Genomic DNA, 15,046 nt, shown 5'->3' on the forward strand with positions numbered 1-15,046 from the left:
ACAAGCAAAGCAGCAGAATGTCTCTGGGGTTTATCCAGTTCCCTAAGGGTTAAACAGTTCTTTAAGTCTTCTCTGCTGTGGCTGGCTCGTTGGTGCTCTTGCGGGGGGGAGAGGGGGGTCCTCAATGGAAATGCAGATGACATCCCTCTTTCAGGTGGGTCTTCGGTGAATGCTGGCTCCTTAAATACATTTTTAATGATGAAGTTGTTGATGAGTGCCATTGAGTTGGTTCCAACCCATAGTGACCCCATACAGGGTTTCCGAGGAGCAACTATTGAGCTTGAACCACCAACCTTGCAGTTCAAATTGACTTTGCAGTCCAGCACATTAACCGATAGCTCCACACCAGGATTCCATGACACTGTATCAAACTCTCAAGCATAAAACTTTGTATTTCCCACCAGCTGAGAGAAATTTTTATACTTTTTACTTCACACATAAAGACTTTAGTTCATAAATTACTTAAAATTAAATTAATAGTATCCTCAATACTGACCTTCCATTTATTTGAAATTCATATTTTAATTATGTTTAATGAAAAGAACAAAGAAAAAATGTTATATACTTTACATCAGAGTTTCTCAATCTCAACACAATTGAAATTTGGGGATAGGTTAAATATTTTGGGGAAGACTGTTCTGTGTACTCTACAATGTTTAGCAGCATCCTCCCTTGACTCTATCCACTAGCTGGAAGGAACACCTCTAGTTGTGACAAATGTATCTCTACACATTGAAGTGTCTGCTGAGAGAGGAAATCGGAGTACAAGATCATACATTCTTAATGAGGGCAATATTTATTGTTACCAAGTAAGCAAAAATTTGTTCTAGGGAATAGGGGTAAAAATGCCTTAAGACATTTTATTACAACAGTTTGAAGCCCTCCAACCTCAACTACTTATTCACATAAACAAATACACAGTATACCTACAGCATCAAAATTTCATGGGGCCAAGTACGAGACAATTTAAGTAACCATATATCCAGTAATGGTCTAATATTCATATTTTATAAAATACTTCTACAACTTCAAACATAACTAAAAACATGTGCAAAGGACTCAAATACATATTTCATCAAGGATAATATTAAAATAGCCAAAAAGCACATGAAAAGATAGATGCAGAGTACCAACTCTGCACAACAGAACAAAACACCACTCAGTCCTATGCCAACCTCACAACTGTTTCTACATTTGAGCCCACTGCTGCTACCACTGTGCTAATCCATCTCATTGGGGTCTTCCTCTTTTTCTCTGACTGTCCACTTTACCAAACATGATATCCTTCTCCAGGGACTGGTCCCTCCTGATAATATGCCCAAAGTGTGACAGACAAAGTCTGGCCATCCTGGCTTGCAAGGAGCATTCTGGCTGTACATCTTCCAACACAGATTGGTTTGTTCTTTTGGCAGTTCATAGTACTTTTAATATTCTCCTCCAACACCATAACTCAAATGCATCAATTACTCGATGGTCTTCCTTATTCACTGTCCAACTTTTACATGCATTAACCATTAGAGAAATGCAAATTAAAACCACAATGAGATACCATTTCACCCCCAATTAGAATGGCAATGATCAAATAAAAAAAGGAACACAAGATGTTGGTGAGGAGTCCTGCCGTGATGCTATGGGATGATGCAATGGACTGCAAGGTTTGTTTGCACCACAAGGTCAGCGGCTCAAATTCACTAGACGTGCCTGGGAATCTAATACAGGGTCACTATGAGTAAGAATAACTTGAAGGCATTAACAACAAGATGATGTTGACAAGGTTGTGGAAAAACAGCAACCCTCGCTTCTTGTTAGTAGGATAATACATTGATATGTACAGCCACTTTGGAAAATAGTTCAATGGTTCCTCAAAAGTTAAACACAGAACTACCATATGTCTCAGTAATTTCACTCTTAGTAAAAACCCAAAAGATCTGACTATAACAACACAAACATTTGTTCACCAATGTTAACTGCAGGAGTACTCTCAATAGTCAAGAAGTGGAAACAAATCTTCAGATAAACATGTGCTATATTCGTACAAAAGGAGCTCTGGTAGCATGGTGGTTATGAATCGGGCTGCGAACCTCATAGTCAGCAGTTCGAAACTACTAGATGTTCTGCAGGAGAAAGATGAGGCTTTCTGCTCCTGTAAAGATTTATAGCCTTGGAAACCCTGTACAGAGTCGCTATGAGTCGGAACTGACTCCACGGCACATAACAACAACATATACATACAATGGAGTATTACTCAGCCACAAGGAGGAATGAAGTCCTGATATAAGCCACAATATGAATGAACCTAAAAGACATTTTCTGAACTAAATAAGTCAGACACAAAAGGACAAATACTGTATGATATCACTTTTATGACATAAATGAAAAAGTAATTAACTGTTTCCTGGGGCAGGAAAGGGAAGTTTTCTTAAGAGTGCGCTAAATATATTAACGTTATTAAGTGTCATGGAGTTGTTCTGACTCATAGTGATCCTGTATGGAGTTTCCAAAGAGCAGATGATGAGTACAAATTGCCAACCTTGTGATTAGCAGTTCAGTGCTTATCCGACAGCACCACACCAGGATCCCGAATATATGCTGATGGTAGGATAATTAGGGAAAATAAAACTTGAAGAATGTAACCATTATCACTGAAGTATACATGTATAAATTGATGAAACTATGCATACCACCACAGTAAAAAATAATCATCATCAAAAATTGAATGGCCCTAATGAGAAAAAAAAAAAAAATTAATGAGAGGGAACCATTCGGGAAAATTGTCTAAAATGGTTTGGTGGGGATAATGTAGAAAAGGTGAAGCAGTATTGCTTAAAGTAAGAGTACCAAATTAATTTACAATGTCACTTTTGGTTAAAAAAAAAGTCCAGATTTCTTTTAAGGCCAAAGTAATAGTGTGACACCTGAAAACCTTCTAGTCCCCAACAATGTAACAAAGTACAAAAAACTCGGACACAAGTGACAACAACGCAAATGCTACAAGGTGTTCAACTAGCAGTAACTCTAGTTCATTCAGCTAACATTCAACAACTGGGGAGCAAAATAAAGAAGAAATAGCATGAAACTCTCCCCTTATCATCTTACATTTGCTGTAAGTAAATCAGTTTAGTAGCAAAAATAACTGAGACACACAGTCCTATCCAATTTCACACTCTGCAAAACATCTCATTAACTTTAAGGCTTTGTGTTGGTGATGTCTGGTGTGCCATCATGTTGTTGTTGTTAGATGCCAAGTCAACCCCACCTCATAGCGACCCTATGCATAACTGACAAGAAACACTGCCAGGTCCTGTGCCAACCTCACAATCGTTGCTATACCTGAGCCCAGCACTGTCACCACTGTGCTTATCCATCTCATTGGAGGACTTCCCCTTTTTCTCTGGTGTTCCACTTTACCAAACATGACAACCTTATCTAGTGACTGGTCCCTCCAAATAACATGTCTGAAGTATTAGAGATGAAGTCTGGCCATCCTGGCTTCCATGGAGCACTCTGGCTGCACTTCTTCTAACACAGATCTATTTGTTCTTATGGTAACCCATGGTACTTTCTATATTCTCCTCCAACACCATAGCTCAAATGTATCAACCAATTCTTCCATAGTCTTCCTTATTCACTGTTCAACTCTTGCATGCATATGAGGTTAATGAAAACACCATGGCTTAGGTCAGGTGCATCATAGTTGTCAAACTGACATCTTTGCTCTTTAACACTTTAAAAAGGTCTTGTGAAGCAGATTTGCCCAAAACAATATGGCATGTGATTTCTTGACTGATGCTTCCATGAGTGTTGGCAGATGGCGCAAATGAAGTAAAGTCCTTGAGACCTTCATTTGCTGATGGAGCTGAACTCAAAATGAAAAGAAACAGTTACAAACAACCATTAATAACTGGAAAATGGAATGTACAAGCATGAATCTAGGAAAATTGGTAATTGTCAAAAATGAAATGGAACGTATAATAATAGATATTGTAGGCATTAGTGAGCTGAAATGGACGGGTATTGGCAACTTTTAATCTAACAACCACATAGTTTACTATGTCAGGAATGACAAATTAAAGAGGAATGGTATCGCATGCATCTTCAAAAAGAATGTATCACGATCTGTCTTGAAGTACATGCTGTCTGTGATAGGACAACATCCATACCCATGTAAGGAAGACCAGCTAATACCACTATTATTCAAATTTACACACCTACCACTAAAGCCAGTGATGATGAAATTGAAGAATTCTATCAACTTCTTCAGTCTGAAATTAATCAAACATGCAATTAAGATGTATTGATAATTACTGGCGATTGGAATGCAAAGGTTGGAAACAAAGAGAAAATCAGTCGTTGAAAAATATGGCCTTTGTGATAGAAACTATGCTGGAGATTGTATGATAGAATTTTGCAAGACCAATGGCTTCTTCATTGCAAATACCTTTTAAACAATACAAAAGACTATACACATGTACTTCACCATATGAAATACACAGAAATCAAACTGTCTTTGGAAAGAGACAGTGAAAAAGCTCCACATCATCACCCAACACAAGACTAGGGGCAGAGTGTGGAACAGACAACAAATTGCTTATATGCAAGTCCAGACTGAAGCAGAAGAAAATTAAAACAAGTCCAAGAGAGCAAAGCTATGACCTTGAATTTAGAGGATCATCTGAAGAAAAAATTTGATGCATTAAACAATAAAGCCCAAAAGTCCAGACAAGTTGTGGGATGACATCAAGAACACCATACAGGAAGAAAGCAGAAGGTCATTAAGAAGACAAAAGGAACAAAGAAAAGACTAAAATAGATGTCAGGAGAGACTGAAACTTGCTCTCCAGTGTAGAGATTCTAAAGCAAATGGAAGAAATGAGGAAGTAAAAGAGCTGAATAGGAAATTTCAAAGGCTAGCTCAAGAAGACAAACTCAAATATTATAATGAAATGTGCAAAGACTTGGATTTAGAAAGGCAAATGGAAAGAAAATGCTTAGCATTTCTCAAGTTGAGGGAATAGAAGAAAAAATTCATGCCTCGACTTGAAATGCTTAAGGATTCTATGGACAAAATATTGAATGATGCAGAAAGCATCAAAAGAAGATAAAAGAAATACACAGAGGCAATGGATCAAAAATAAATGGTCTATGATCACCCATTTCAAGAGGTAGCATATGATCTAGGGCCAATGATAAGAGAAGGAAGAAGTTCAAGCTGCACTGAAGACACTGGCAAGAAACAAGTCTCCAGGAGTTGATGGGATACAGATTGGTATCTTGCAACAAACTGAGGCAGCATTGGAGGCACTCATCTATGCTAAGAGATTTGAAAGACAACTATTTGACCAACTGACTGGAAGAGATATGTGCCCATTCCAAGAGAGGTGACTCAAAAAAATTCAGAAATCATCAGGCAAATATCATGAATATACCATGCAAGTAAAATTTTGTTGAAGATAATACTAAAATGGCTGCAACCATACATTGACAGAGAACGTCCAGAGGTTCAAGCCAGATTCAGAAGAGGAGGTGGAACAAGGGCTATCATTGTTGACATCAGATGGATCTTGGCTGAAAGTAGAAAATACGAGCAAGATGTTTATCAGTGCTTTATTGACTACACAAAGGTTTTCAATTGTGTCGATCATGACAAGCTATGAACAACATTGCAAACTATGAGTATTCTGTAAACTTAACTGCTCATGAGGAACCTGTACATAGACCAAGAGGCAGTTGTTGAACCAGAACAAGGGAACATCAAATGTTTTCAAATTAGGAAAGGTGTGTATCAGGGTTGTATTCTTTCACCACACATACTTAATCCATATGCTCAGCGAACAATCCAAGAATCTGGATATGAATATGAAGAAAATCGTGGCATCAGAATTGGAGAAAGACTCATTAACAACCTGCAATATGCAGATGATACCACCTTGCTTGCTGAAATTGAAGGACTTAAAATACTTAATAATGACGATCAAAGACCACAGCCTTCGGTATAGGTTGCAACTCAATGTAAAGAAACTAAAAACTCTTAGCACTGGACCATTAAAGAGCATCCAGATAAATGGAGAAAAAACTGAAGTTATCTAAGATTTCATTTTGCTCAGATCAACCACCAATACTCATGCAAGCAGCAGTCAAGAAATCAAAAGACATATTGCATTAAGCAAATCTGCTGTACAACAGCTCTTTTAAATGCTGAAGGGCAAGGATGTCAATTTGAGGACTAAGGTGTACCTGACCCAAGCCATGGCATTTTCGATAACCTCATATGCATGTGAAAATTGGACAATGAATATGGAAAACCATAAAAGAATGGATGCATTTGATTTGTGGTGTTGGAGAATATTAAAAGTATCAGGAACTGCCTAAGAACATACCAATCTGTGTTCAAAGAACAGCGGAATGCTCCTTGCAAGCCAGAATAGCCAGACTTTATCTCTTATACTTCGGACATATTATCAGAGGGACCAGTCCCTGGAGAAGGATATCATGTTTGGTAAACTGGAGGGTCAGAGAAAAAGAGGAAGACCCCTAACAAGATGGATTGGCACAAGACAACAGCAATGGGCTCAAACATATCAACAATTGGGAAGTTGGTGCAGGACCAGAAAGTGTTTCATTCTGTTATGCATATGGTAGCTATGAGTGAGCACCAACTCGATAGCACCTAACAATAACACAGATTGAATAAGTATAGTGAAAGGATACAACCCTGACACACCCTCTCTGATCTGAAACCATGCAATATGCTCATGTTCTGTCATAACTACTATCTTAGAGTCTATATACAGGTTCCTCATGAGCACAATTAAGTATTTTAGAATACACATTCTTTACAAAGTTACCGACAGTTTGTTATTAACTCACATAGTCCAATACCTTTGTACAACCAATGAAGTACAGGTAAACATCCTTCTGATATTCTGTGCTTTAGCCAAGATCCATCTGACATCAGCAATGATACTGCTAGTTCCATGTCCTCTTCTGATTTTGGCTTGAATTTCTGGCAGCTATCAAAATACTGCTGTAATCATTTTTTTAATTATCTTCAGCAAAATTTTACTTATATGTGATATTGTTTGATGATTTCTGCATTATGTTGGCTCTCCTCTCTTTGGAATGGACACAAATATGTATCTTTTCCAATCAGTTGGCCAGGTACTGTCTTTCAAATTTCTTGGCGTAAACATGTGAGCACTTCCAGTGTTGCACCATTTTTTTATTTTTTATTTTTAACATTTCTATTTGTATCCATCAATTTGTGACTAACGCTTTCAGCACAGTTTGGACTTCTTCCTTCAATACCAATCATATCTTGATCAGATATAACTTCTTGACGTAGTTGAGAATTGACCAATTATTTTTGGTACAGTGACTCTGTCTATTCCTTCCATTTTATTTTGATGCTTTCTGCATCATTCAATATTTTGCCCATGGAATTCTTCAATATTCCAAGTAGAGGACTGAATTTTTTTTTTCAGTTCTTTCGCATGAGATATAGCAAATGTGTTCTTCCCTTTTGGTTTCTCATTCCGGGTCTTTGCACATGTCATTATAATTCTTGACTTTGTCTTCTCAAGCTGCCATTCGAAAAGTTTTTTATTCAGTTATTTTACTCCCTCACTTCTTCCAGTTATTTTCGCTTTTCTGCACCCAGAAGTACTGTCTTACTTAAACAGAAGACAGTAACTTAAAAAAAAAAAAAAAATTGGGACTTCTAGTGGTATCATTAGAAAAGTGAGTAGGTAAACCAGATTTGAAGAAATACTGACAATATGTAAGACAAAGAACTCATATCCAATGAGACATCGCTCCTATGAATCAAGACAAATAATCCAACTTAAAAATGGGGAAGAAATGTGAATAGGCACATCATAAAGAGAATAGTCGAATGACCAATAGGAACATGAAAACATGCATAACCTCATTACTCACTAGGAAAATGAAATCCAAAACCACAAGATTTGCATCTTAAGTTTAGAATAGCTAAACTTAAAAAGAATTAAAATGCAAAGAGTTGATGAAGATTTAGGAGAACTAGACCTCTCATGGTTTGCTGTTAAGAATGTGAATTGGTTCAACAATTACAAGCCATTCTGGTAAAATCTAATAAAGTGAAACATATGCCTACCCTATGTTTCAGGAATTCTGCTCTTATATACTGAAGGGGAAAAAAAGTTTAGACATCTCTCAGTAGATTTGTGCAAGGATTTTCATAAAAGTGTGTTTTGTTCACAGTTTATCAAAAACTGCAAATGATCCAAATGTCCATCAAAGGAGAGTAAGTAAATAATTGTGGTATAATCATGCAATGGAATACTATCTGTCTGAAAAAAGAACTACCACTACATTAATACACAAAACATGGATGAATCTCAGAAATTATGTTGAGCAAAACAATTTAAACAGAGTATATGTTGTTGTTGTTGTTGTTGTTGTTAAGTGCCATCGAGTCAGTTCCAACCCATAGCGACCCTGAACAGGGTTTCCGAGGCTGTAAATCTTTACAGGAGCAGAAAGCCTCATCTTTCTCCTGCGAAGCAGCTGGTAGTTTCAAACTGCTGACCTTGCGGTTCGCAGCCTGATTCGTTTAACCACTACACTACCAGAGCTCCTTAAACAGAGTATATACACACAATCAAAGACCATGCAAATTAGTCTATAGTGAAAAAATAATTATAGTCACTTCTGTTAGGGGTACTATTTCTAGAAAGGACCGAGAAGGAATCTTGGGATAATGGAAACCTATATGTAATTTATCAAATTTATCAAAATTTATTGATGCTATATCCTGAAGTTCTTTAGGAATTATATACTTTGCATGAATTATACCTCAAATAAATTTTTAAAAAACTAAGGTGTAACTATTGGTCTTTCTCTGACCAGAGGAAAGAAAAGAGATGAAAATTAAAGATATAGGGAAACAGTCCAGGGGACTAATGGATCACATGAATATCAGTCTCTATGATTGAGACTAGAACTAGATGGTGCCCAGAGACCACACTAGAAGGTCATGGATAGAGTGGGAGAAAAATGTAGAACAAAACTCAGAAAAATCAAAGTAAAAAACTAAGGCCCTTAGTCACCAACCAGTCAGATCTGGAAATGAACTCGACCCCATGGCTCAATTTTCAGCCAAAGTAAAGACAGGTCAATACAGGAACTATCAATACGAGGGAGGTACACACTTCTTAGAATAATCAATCATTTGGCTCATAAGGGCAGTATTACACAAGGATGAAGTTCTGAAGGGTGAGGAAAAAAGGAAGAACTGGAACACGAAAGATGTGAGATAAGTAATGCTACATTGTAGGGATTTCAGTCCATGAGAGAAAACAAAATGTTATGAACTGTGGGATGGAAAACTGATTTGCTCTGTAAACCTTCACACAATTCACAATAGAAAGTTTTTAAATTTTTTTTAAAAAGGTGTCTTTTACAGATTTTCTGTGAATCCATGTCAAAGACAAGGATTCTCTTTTATTCATCATTACATATCCAATGCTTAACACAGTGTACAAAAGATGGCATTTTAACAACTTTACTGAAATATAATTCATACATCATTCAAGTATCTCATTAAAGTAAAAAATTCAATAGTTTTTAGTCTACTAACAGGTATACACCACCGTCAGTTTTAGCACTGTTCCATCACTTCAAGAAGAAATTCCCATCTCCTTTACCTATCTTCCTTTATTCCACTTGTGTTCCTCCCTGAGCCCTAAATAAACACTAATCTTACTGTATATCTCTGTAGATGTACCTATTCTAAACTTCCATATGAATGGAATTGCAAGGTATGTCATCTTTTGTAACTGGCTTCTTTCACTTAGCAGAATGTTTTCAAAGTTCATCCATGTATCAGTACTTCATTTCTCTATATGTTCAAATAATAGTCAAAGAAAATATATGCATATACCACATTTTGTTTATGCATTTCCACCTTTTGATTATTATGAATAATATTGCTACAAACATTAGTGCACATATTTTTGAGTGAACATGTGCTTTCATTTAACTCTGGTGTCCTGGTGTGGTGCTGTGCATTAATGGGCTAGACTGCAAAGTCAGTTCGAAACGCAAGGTCGGAGGCTCAAGCTCACCAGTCACTCCTAGGAAACCCTATACAGTGTCACTAAAGGTTGGAATAGACTCAAAGGCACTTAAGAACAACAACAACAACATAGTAACTCATGTTTAACTGTTTGATAACTTGCCAGGCTGTTTTCCAAAGTAACTACCATTCTACATTCCCATCAGCAATTTTATGAGGGTTCTGATTTCTCCACAGCCTCCCAACACTTGTTACCTGAGTTTTTATTCTAACCATTTTAAAGGGCAGAGTCCTGCTGTGGCACTGTGAGTTAATGCACTGGACTGCAAGGTCAGTTTGATCCACAAAGTTGGCCATTTAAGCTCACCAGCACTCCTTGGAAACCCTATACACAGGATTTCTATGGGTCGGAACCGACTCGAAGCCACTTAACAACATTTTAGTTGTATTTCCTTGTGGCATTGATTTGCATTCTCTGATGACTAATCATGTTGAGCATCTTTCCATCTGCATACTGGCTACTTGCATATTTGAATGAGTAAATTTAGTAACACTGCAATTTATACAAATTATAAAAATTGGTCTTTTCCTTGCAAATATACTGAAATTAAAAAAAAAAAAAATCCTCCAAAATCTAAGCCACAGAAAAATATACCTACACATTGGAAAGCTGAGAGGAGAGAAACAGTAACTATATCTGTAAATATGGCTCACCTTCTTTGTATCAAGATTTCCAAAAACTGAGTTGGCATGAGGGCAAACTTCAGACAATGAGCAACTAATCTTCATAATATCCGTATTTCTATTGATACTCTATAATGGAACCAGTATAAATACAAGATTCAATAAAATATCAGTTGACTATTACACAATTAAAAGTTTTATTAAGCATGATACATAAAAAAATTTTGTATTATTAAAAATTAAATCAAATTCTTACATCACTACTCATATATGAACACTTTATCAGAAAGGAGACTACGCTACACGAAGAGGTTGCCTCCCAATGAATTCATATTACTTAGGATTCAAACCAAGGTACCAAATCTTATTAAATCAAATGGGAGAAAGAATTTTAAAATCTAGCTAGATTTTAACTTTAGCTCCACTTCCAATGACTCAATAAAGATGGGCTGTTTTGGTCAACAGTCATAGATCTCCTGACATATCTGTTATATGGATTTATAATTGAAACAGATATAATTAGTTTTAAAATATACACATTCTTTTACATACAAATACAGTAATAAATTATTACAATTTATTTTTCACAGGAGTATGGGTTAGCAATTCTGAAACATTTTCATTTTTAAGCTTTTAATTTATAAACTAATACTAGACTGCATGCGGGTAATGTGCTAGATGGTAAGGTCAGTTTGAACCACAAGGTTAGTGGTTCAAGCTCACCAGCCACACTTAGGAAACCCTAAACAGGGTCGCTACAAGCCAGAACCTATTCAATGACACTTAATAACAACAACAGCAATAGGATTTCTTACTGTCAGAGAAAGAAATTATAAATGAAGCAAGGAAAGCTATAATGAATTTCATAATAGTAAATGAGAACTGGAAGGCATCAGTATGAATTTATAACGTGTATGTATATATGAAGGAGCTTCAAAAGTACGCAGAAAATGGAAGCCATAAACTTTTTAAAGTTCCTTCATATAGTGTGCATGTGTTCATGTAAGTGTATATGTTGTTATTAAGTGCAATCCAGTCAGTTCCAACTCACAGAGACTCTATGCCATAGAGTCAGTTCCTATACATAACACAAAAAAACCCTACCCAGTCCTGAGCCAGACTCACAATGGTGGTCACCTTTGAGCCCATTGCTAGTGCCACTGTGTCAATCCATCTCCTTAGGGGTCTTCCTCTTTTTCACTAACCCACTTTACCAAGCATAATGCCCTTCTCTAGGGACTGGTCCCACCTAACAACATGTCCAAGTTATGAGAGAAGTCTCACTATACTGACTTCTAAGGAGCACTATGGCTGTACTTGTTCCAACACATATTTGTTCTTCTAGCAGTCCATATATTCTTCACTAACACCATAATTTAAATGAGATTCTTCTACACTGCCCAACATTCACATGCATCTGAGGCTACTAAAAACAGTATGGTTTAGGTCAAGTACACCTTAGTCCTCAAATTATCTTTGTTCTTTAGCACTTTAAATAGTAGCAGATTTGCCTAATACAGCATGTCTTGATTTCCTGATTACTGCTTCCATGAATGTTGATAGTGGAACCAAGCAAAATGAAGTTTTGACAACTTCTATCTGTTCTCCATTTATCGTGATGTTATTTACTGGTCCAGACGTGAAGATTTTTGTTTATAGTAAGGCACAATCTATACTGAAGGCTGAGGTCTTTGATCTTCACCAGTATTTTAAGTCCTCTTGACTTTCAGCAAATAAAGTTGTTTCATCTATATACTGCAGGATGTTAATGTTCATTCCTCATGCCATATTCTTCTTCATATAAAACAGCTTCTCAGATTATTTGCTCAGCATACAAAATGCATAAGTATTGAAAGGATACAATCCTGGTGCACACCTTTCCAGTTTTTAAACCATTCAGTATACACTTTTTCTGTTCTAGCTAGCAACTACCTCTTGTACAGGTCTATGTACAGATTCCTCAGGAACATAACTGTTGTTGTTAGGTGCCATCGAGTCAATACCAACTCATAGTGACCTTATGCACAGCAGAACGAATGGTCTGGGCCAACCTCACTACTGTTGCCATGCTTGAGTCCATCGAAGCTGCTACTTGGCCAAACCATCTCATTGGGGGTCTTCCTCTTTTTCTCTGACCCTCTACCACAATGGTTTCAGTAGCCCCTAAACCCTAGGAACTGCCAGAAATTCAAGTCAGATTCCGAAGAGTATGTGGAATGGGGGATATCATTGCTGATGTCAGATGGATCTTGGCTGAAAGCAGAGAATACCAGGAAGATGTTTACTGTGCTTTATTGACAATGCAAAAGCTTTTGACTACCTAGTCTTCACAATGTTACCCATATCCAATCATGATCCACACAGTCAAAAGCCTTTGCATTGTCAAGATCCATCTGACATCAGCAATGATATCCCCCATTCCACATACTCTTCGGAATCTGACTTGAATTTCTGGCAGTTCTAGGGGCTACTGAAACCACTGTCTTCAGCAAAATTTTACTTGTATGTGATATTAATGATATTATCTAATGATTTCTGCATTACATTGGGTCACCTCTTTTTTGGAATGAGCACAAATATGGATCTCTTCTAATGAGTTGTCTAGATAGCTGTCTTACAAAGTTCTTGGCATAAATGAGTGAGCACCTTCAATGCTGCATCAATTTGTTGAAATATTTCTATTTGTATTCTATCAATTCCTGGAGTGTTCCTTGGTTTTCACCAATGCCTTCAGCGCAGCTTGAACGTCTTCCTTTAGTACCATCAGTTCTTGATCACTTGAAATGGCTGAATAGCAACCATTTCTTTTAGGTACAGTGACTGCGTATTTCTTCCATCTTCTTTTGATGCTTCCTGCATCATTCAGTATTTTACCCACAGAATCCTTCAATATTTCAAGTTGAGACCTGAATTTTTCTTCAGTCCTTTCAGCTTGAGAAATGCTGAGTATGTGCTTCCCTTTTGGTTTCCCAACTCCAGGTATTTTCACATAATATTTGACTTTGTCTTCTCTAGCTGCCCTTTGAAATTATGTTCAACTCTTACTTCCTCATTCTTTCAGTTACCTTAGCTTCGCTAGACTCAGGAGCAAGTTTCAGAGTTTCTTCTGACAACCATTTTGGTCTTTAATTTTTCCCCCATCTTTATAAAGACATTTTGGGTTCTTCATGTATGATCTTGTCATCCCACATCTCTTCTGGTCTTCAGTCATCAGAGTGTAATACATCAAATCTGTTGTTGAGAAGGTCTTTAAATTCAGGTGGGATACATTCAAGGCTATATTTGGGCTTTTTATGGAGTTGTTTTTTAATGTTCTTCACCTTCAACCTGAATTACATATTAGCAATTGATGATCTGTTTCACAGTGTGCCCCTGGCCTTGTTTTGGCTGAAAATATGGAGCTACTTCACCAGCTCTTCCCACAGATGAAGACAATTTTACTCCTGTGTATTCCATCTGTTGAGGTCCTTTTATGCTGTTTAAATAGGTATCTGCAACGAACAAGTCATTGGTATTGCAAAATTCTATCATGGGATCTCAGCATCATTTCCATCACCAATGCCAACTACTGATCCTGCCTGTTTTCCAATTTTTGCATTCCAGTCACCAGTAGTTATCAATGCATCTTGATTGAATGTTTGATCAATTTCAGACTAAAGCAGTTGGCAGAATTCTTCAATTTCACCATCACTATGACCCACACCTACATATTTACAAATCTCAATTTACTCTTTTCTAACACTATCCCCGCCCCTGCCCCCCCCCCCCAACAAATTTTTGTAAGTTCCTTCTTGAAATAATCATTAGGTTCATTTGTGATACAATTAAGTAGTTCTAATTTTTAATCTCTCATCCAGTTAAGACGTTTCCTGACTTTTTGAAATATGTTTAAGTTTCTATCGGGGCCTCGACTTCACAGCTTGAACCACAGTTAAGCTAATTATGGCCCCCCAGCCCCCATTCCTATTTTTGTAAGATCTTACTGAATCACAGCTATGGCCATTTATTTATGTACTGGCTATGCTGTGGCTACCTTTGCACTACAATGGCAAACTGGCATATCCTAACTCTAAACTCAATTGACAGCTTGATACAGAATGAATTTAAATTCTAGAGAGGGACTTATCAACAGCCGCTACCCACTTGATATGTGACTAGTCTAATTTGAGATCACAAAAACTTAGCATTAAAAAACATATAAAAGAGGATGGCGGCTGTTTATGCTGGACGTGTGGCCAGAGACGGGCAAGGATCATGTGGAACCTCAGCAACCTAAGACAGAGCCATTGCCATGCTGCAATGAGTTTC

The 15,046-nt window shown here is 37.1% G+C and overlaps 1 protein-coding gene across 2 annotated transcripts in view; it reads right to left on the reverse strand.

Moving 5' to 3' along the window:
- The window catches only part of STK31 (serine/threonine kinase 31), a 117,488-nt gene that overhangs the window by 99,523 nt on the left and 2,919 nt on the right, over nucleotides 1-15,046 (reverse strand). For both annotated transcript variants that reach the window (XM_006832210.1, XM_006832209.1), the window contains exon 4: nucleotides 10,769-10,867. In XM_006832210.1, coding sequence (XP_006832273.1) covers nucleotides 10,769-10,867 — 99 coding nt within the window. The remainder of the gene's footprint in view (nucleotides 1-10,768; nucleotides 10,868-15,046) is intronic.

This window comes from Chrysochloris asiatica, unplaced genomic scaffold, assembly GCF_000296735.1.
Source record: "Chrysochloris asiatica unplaced genomic scaffold, ChrAsi1.0 scaffold00006, whole genome shotgun sequence".
Classification (NCBI taxonomy): Eukaryota; Metazoa; Chordata; class Mammalia; order Afrosoricida; family Chrysochloridae; genus Chrysochloris; species Chrysochloris asiatica.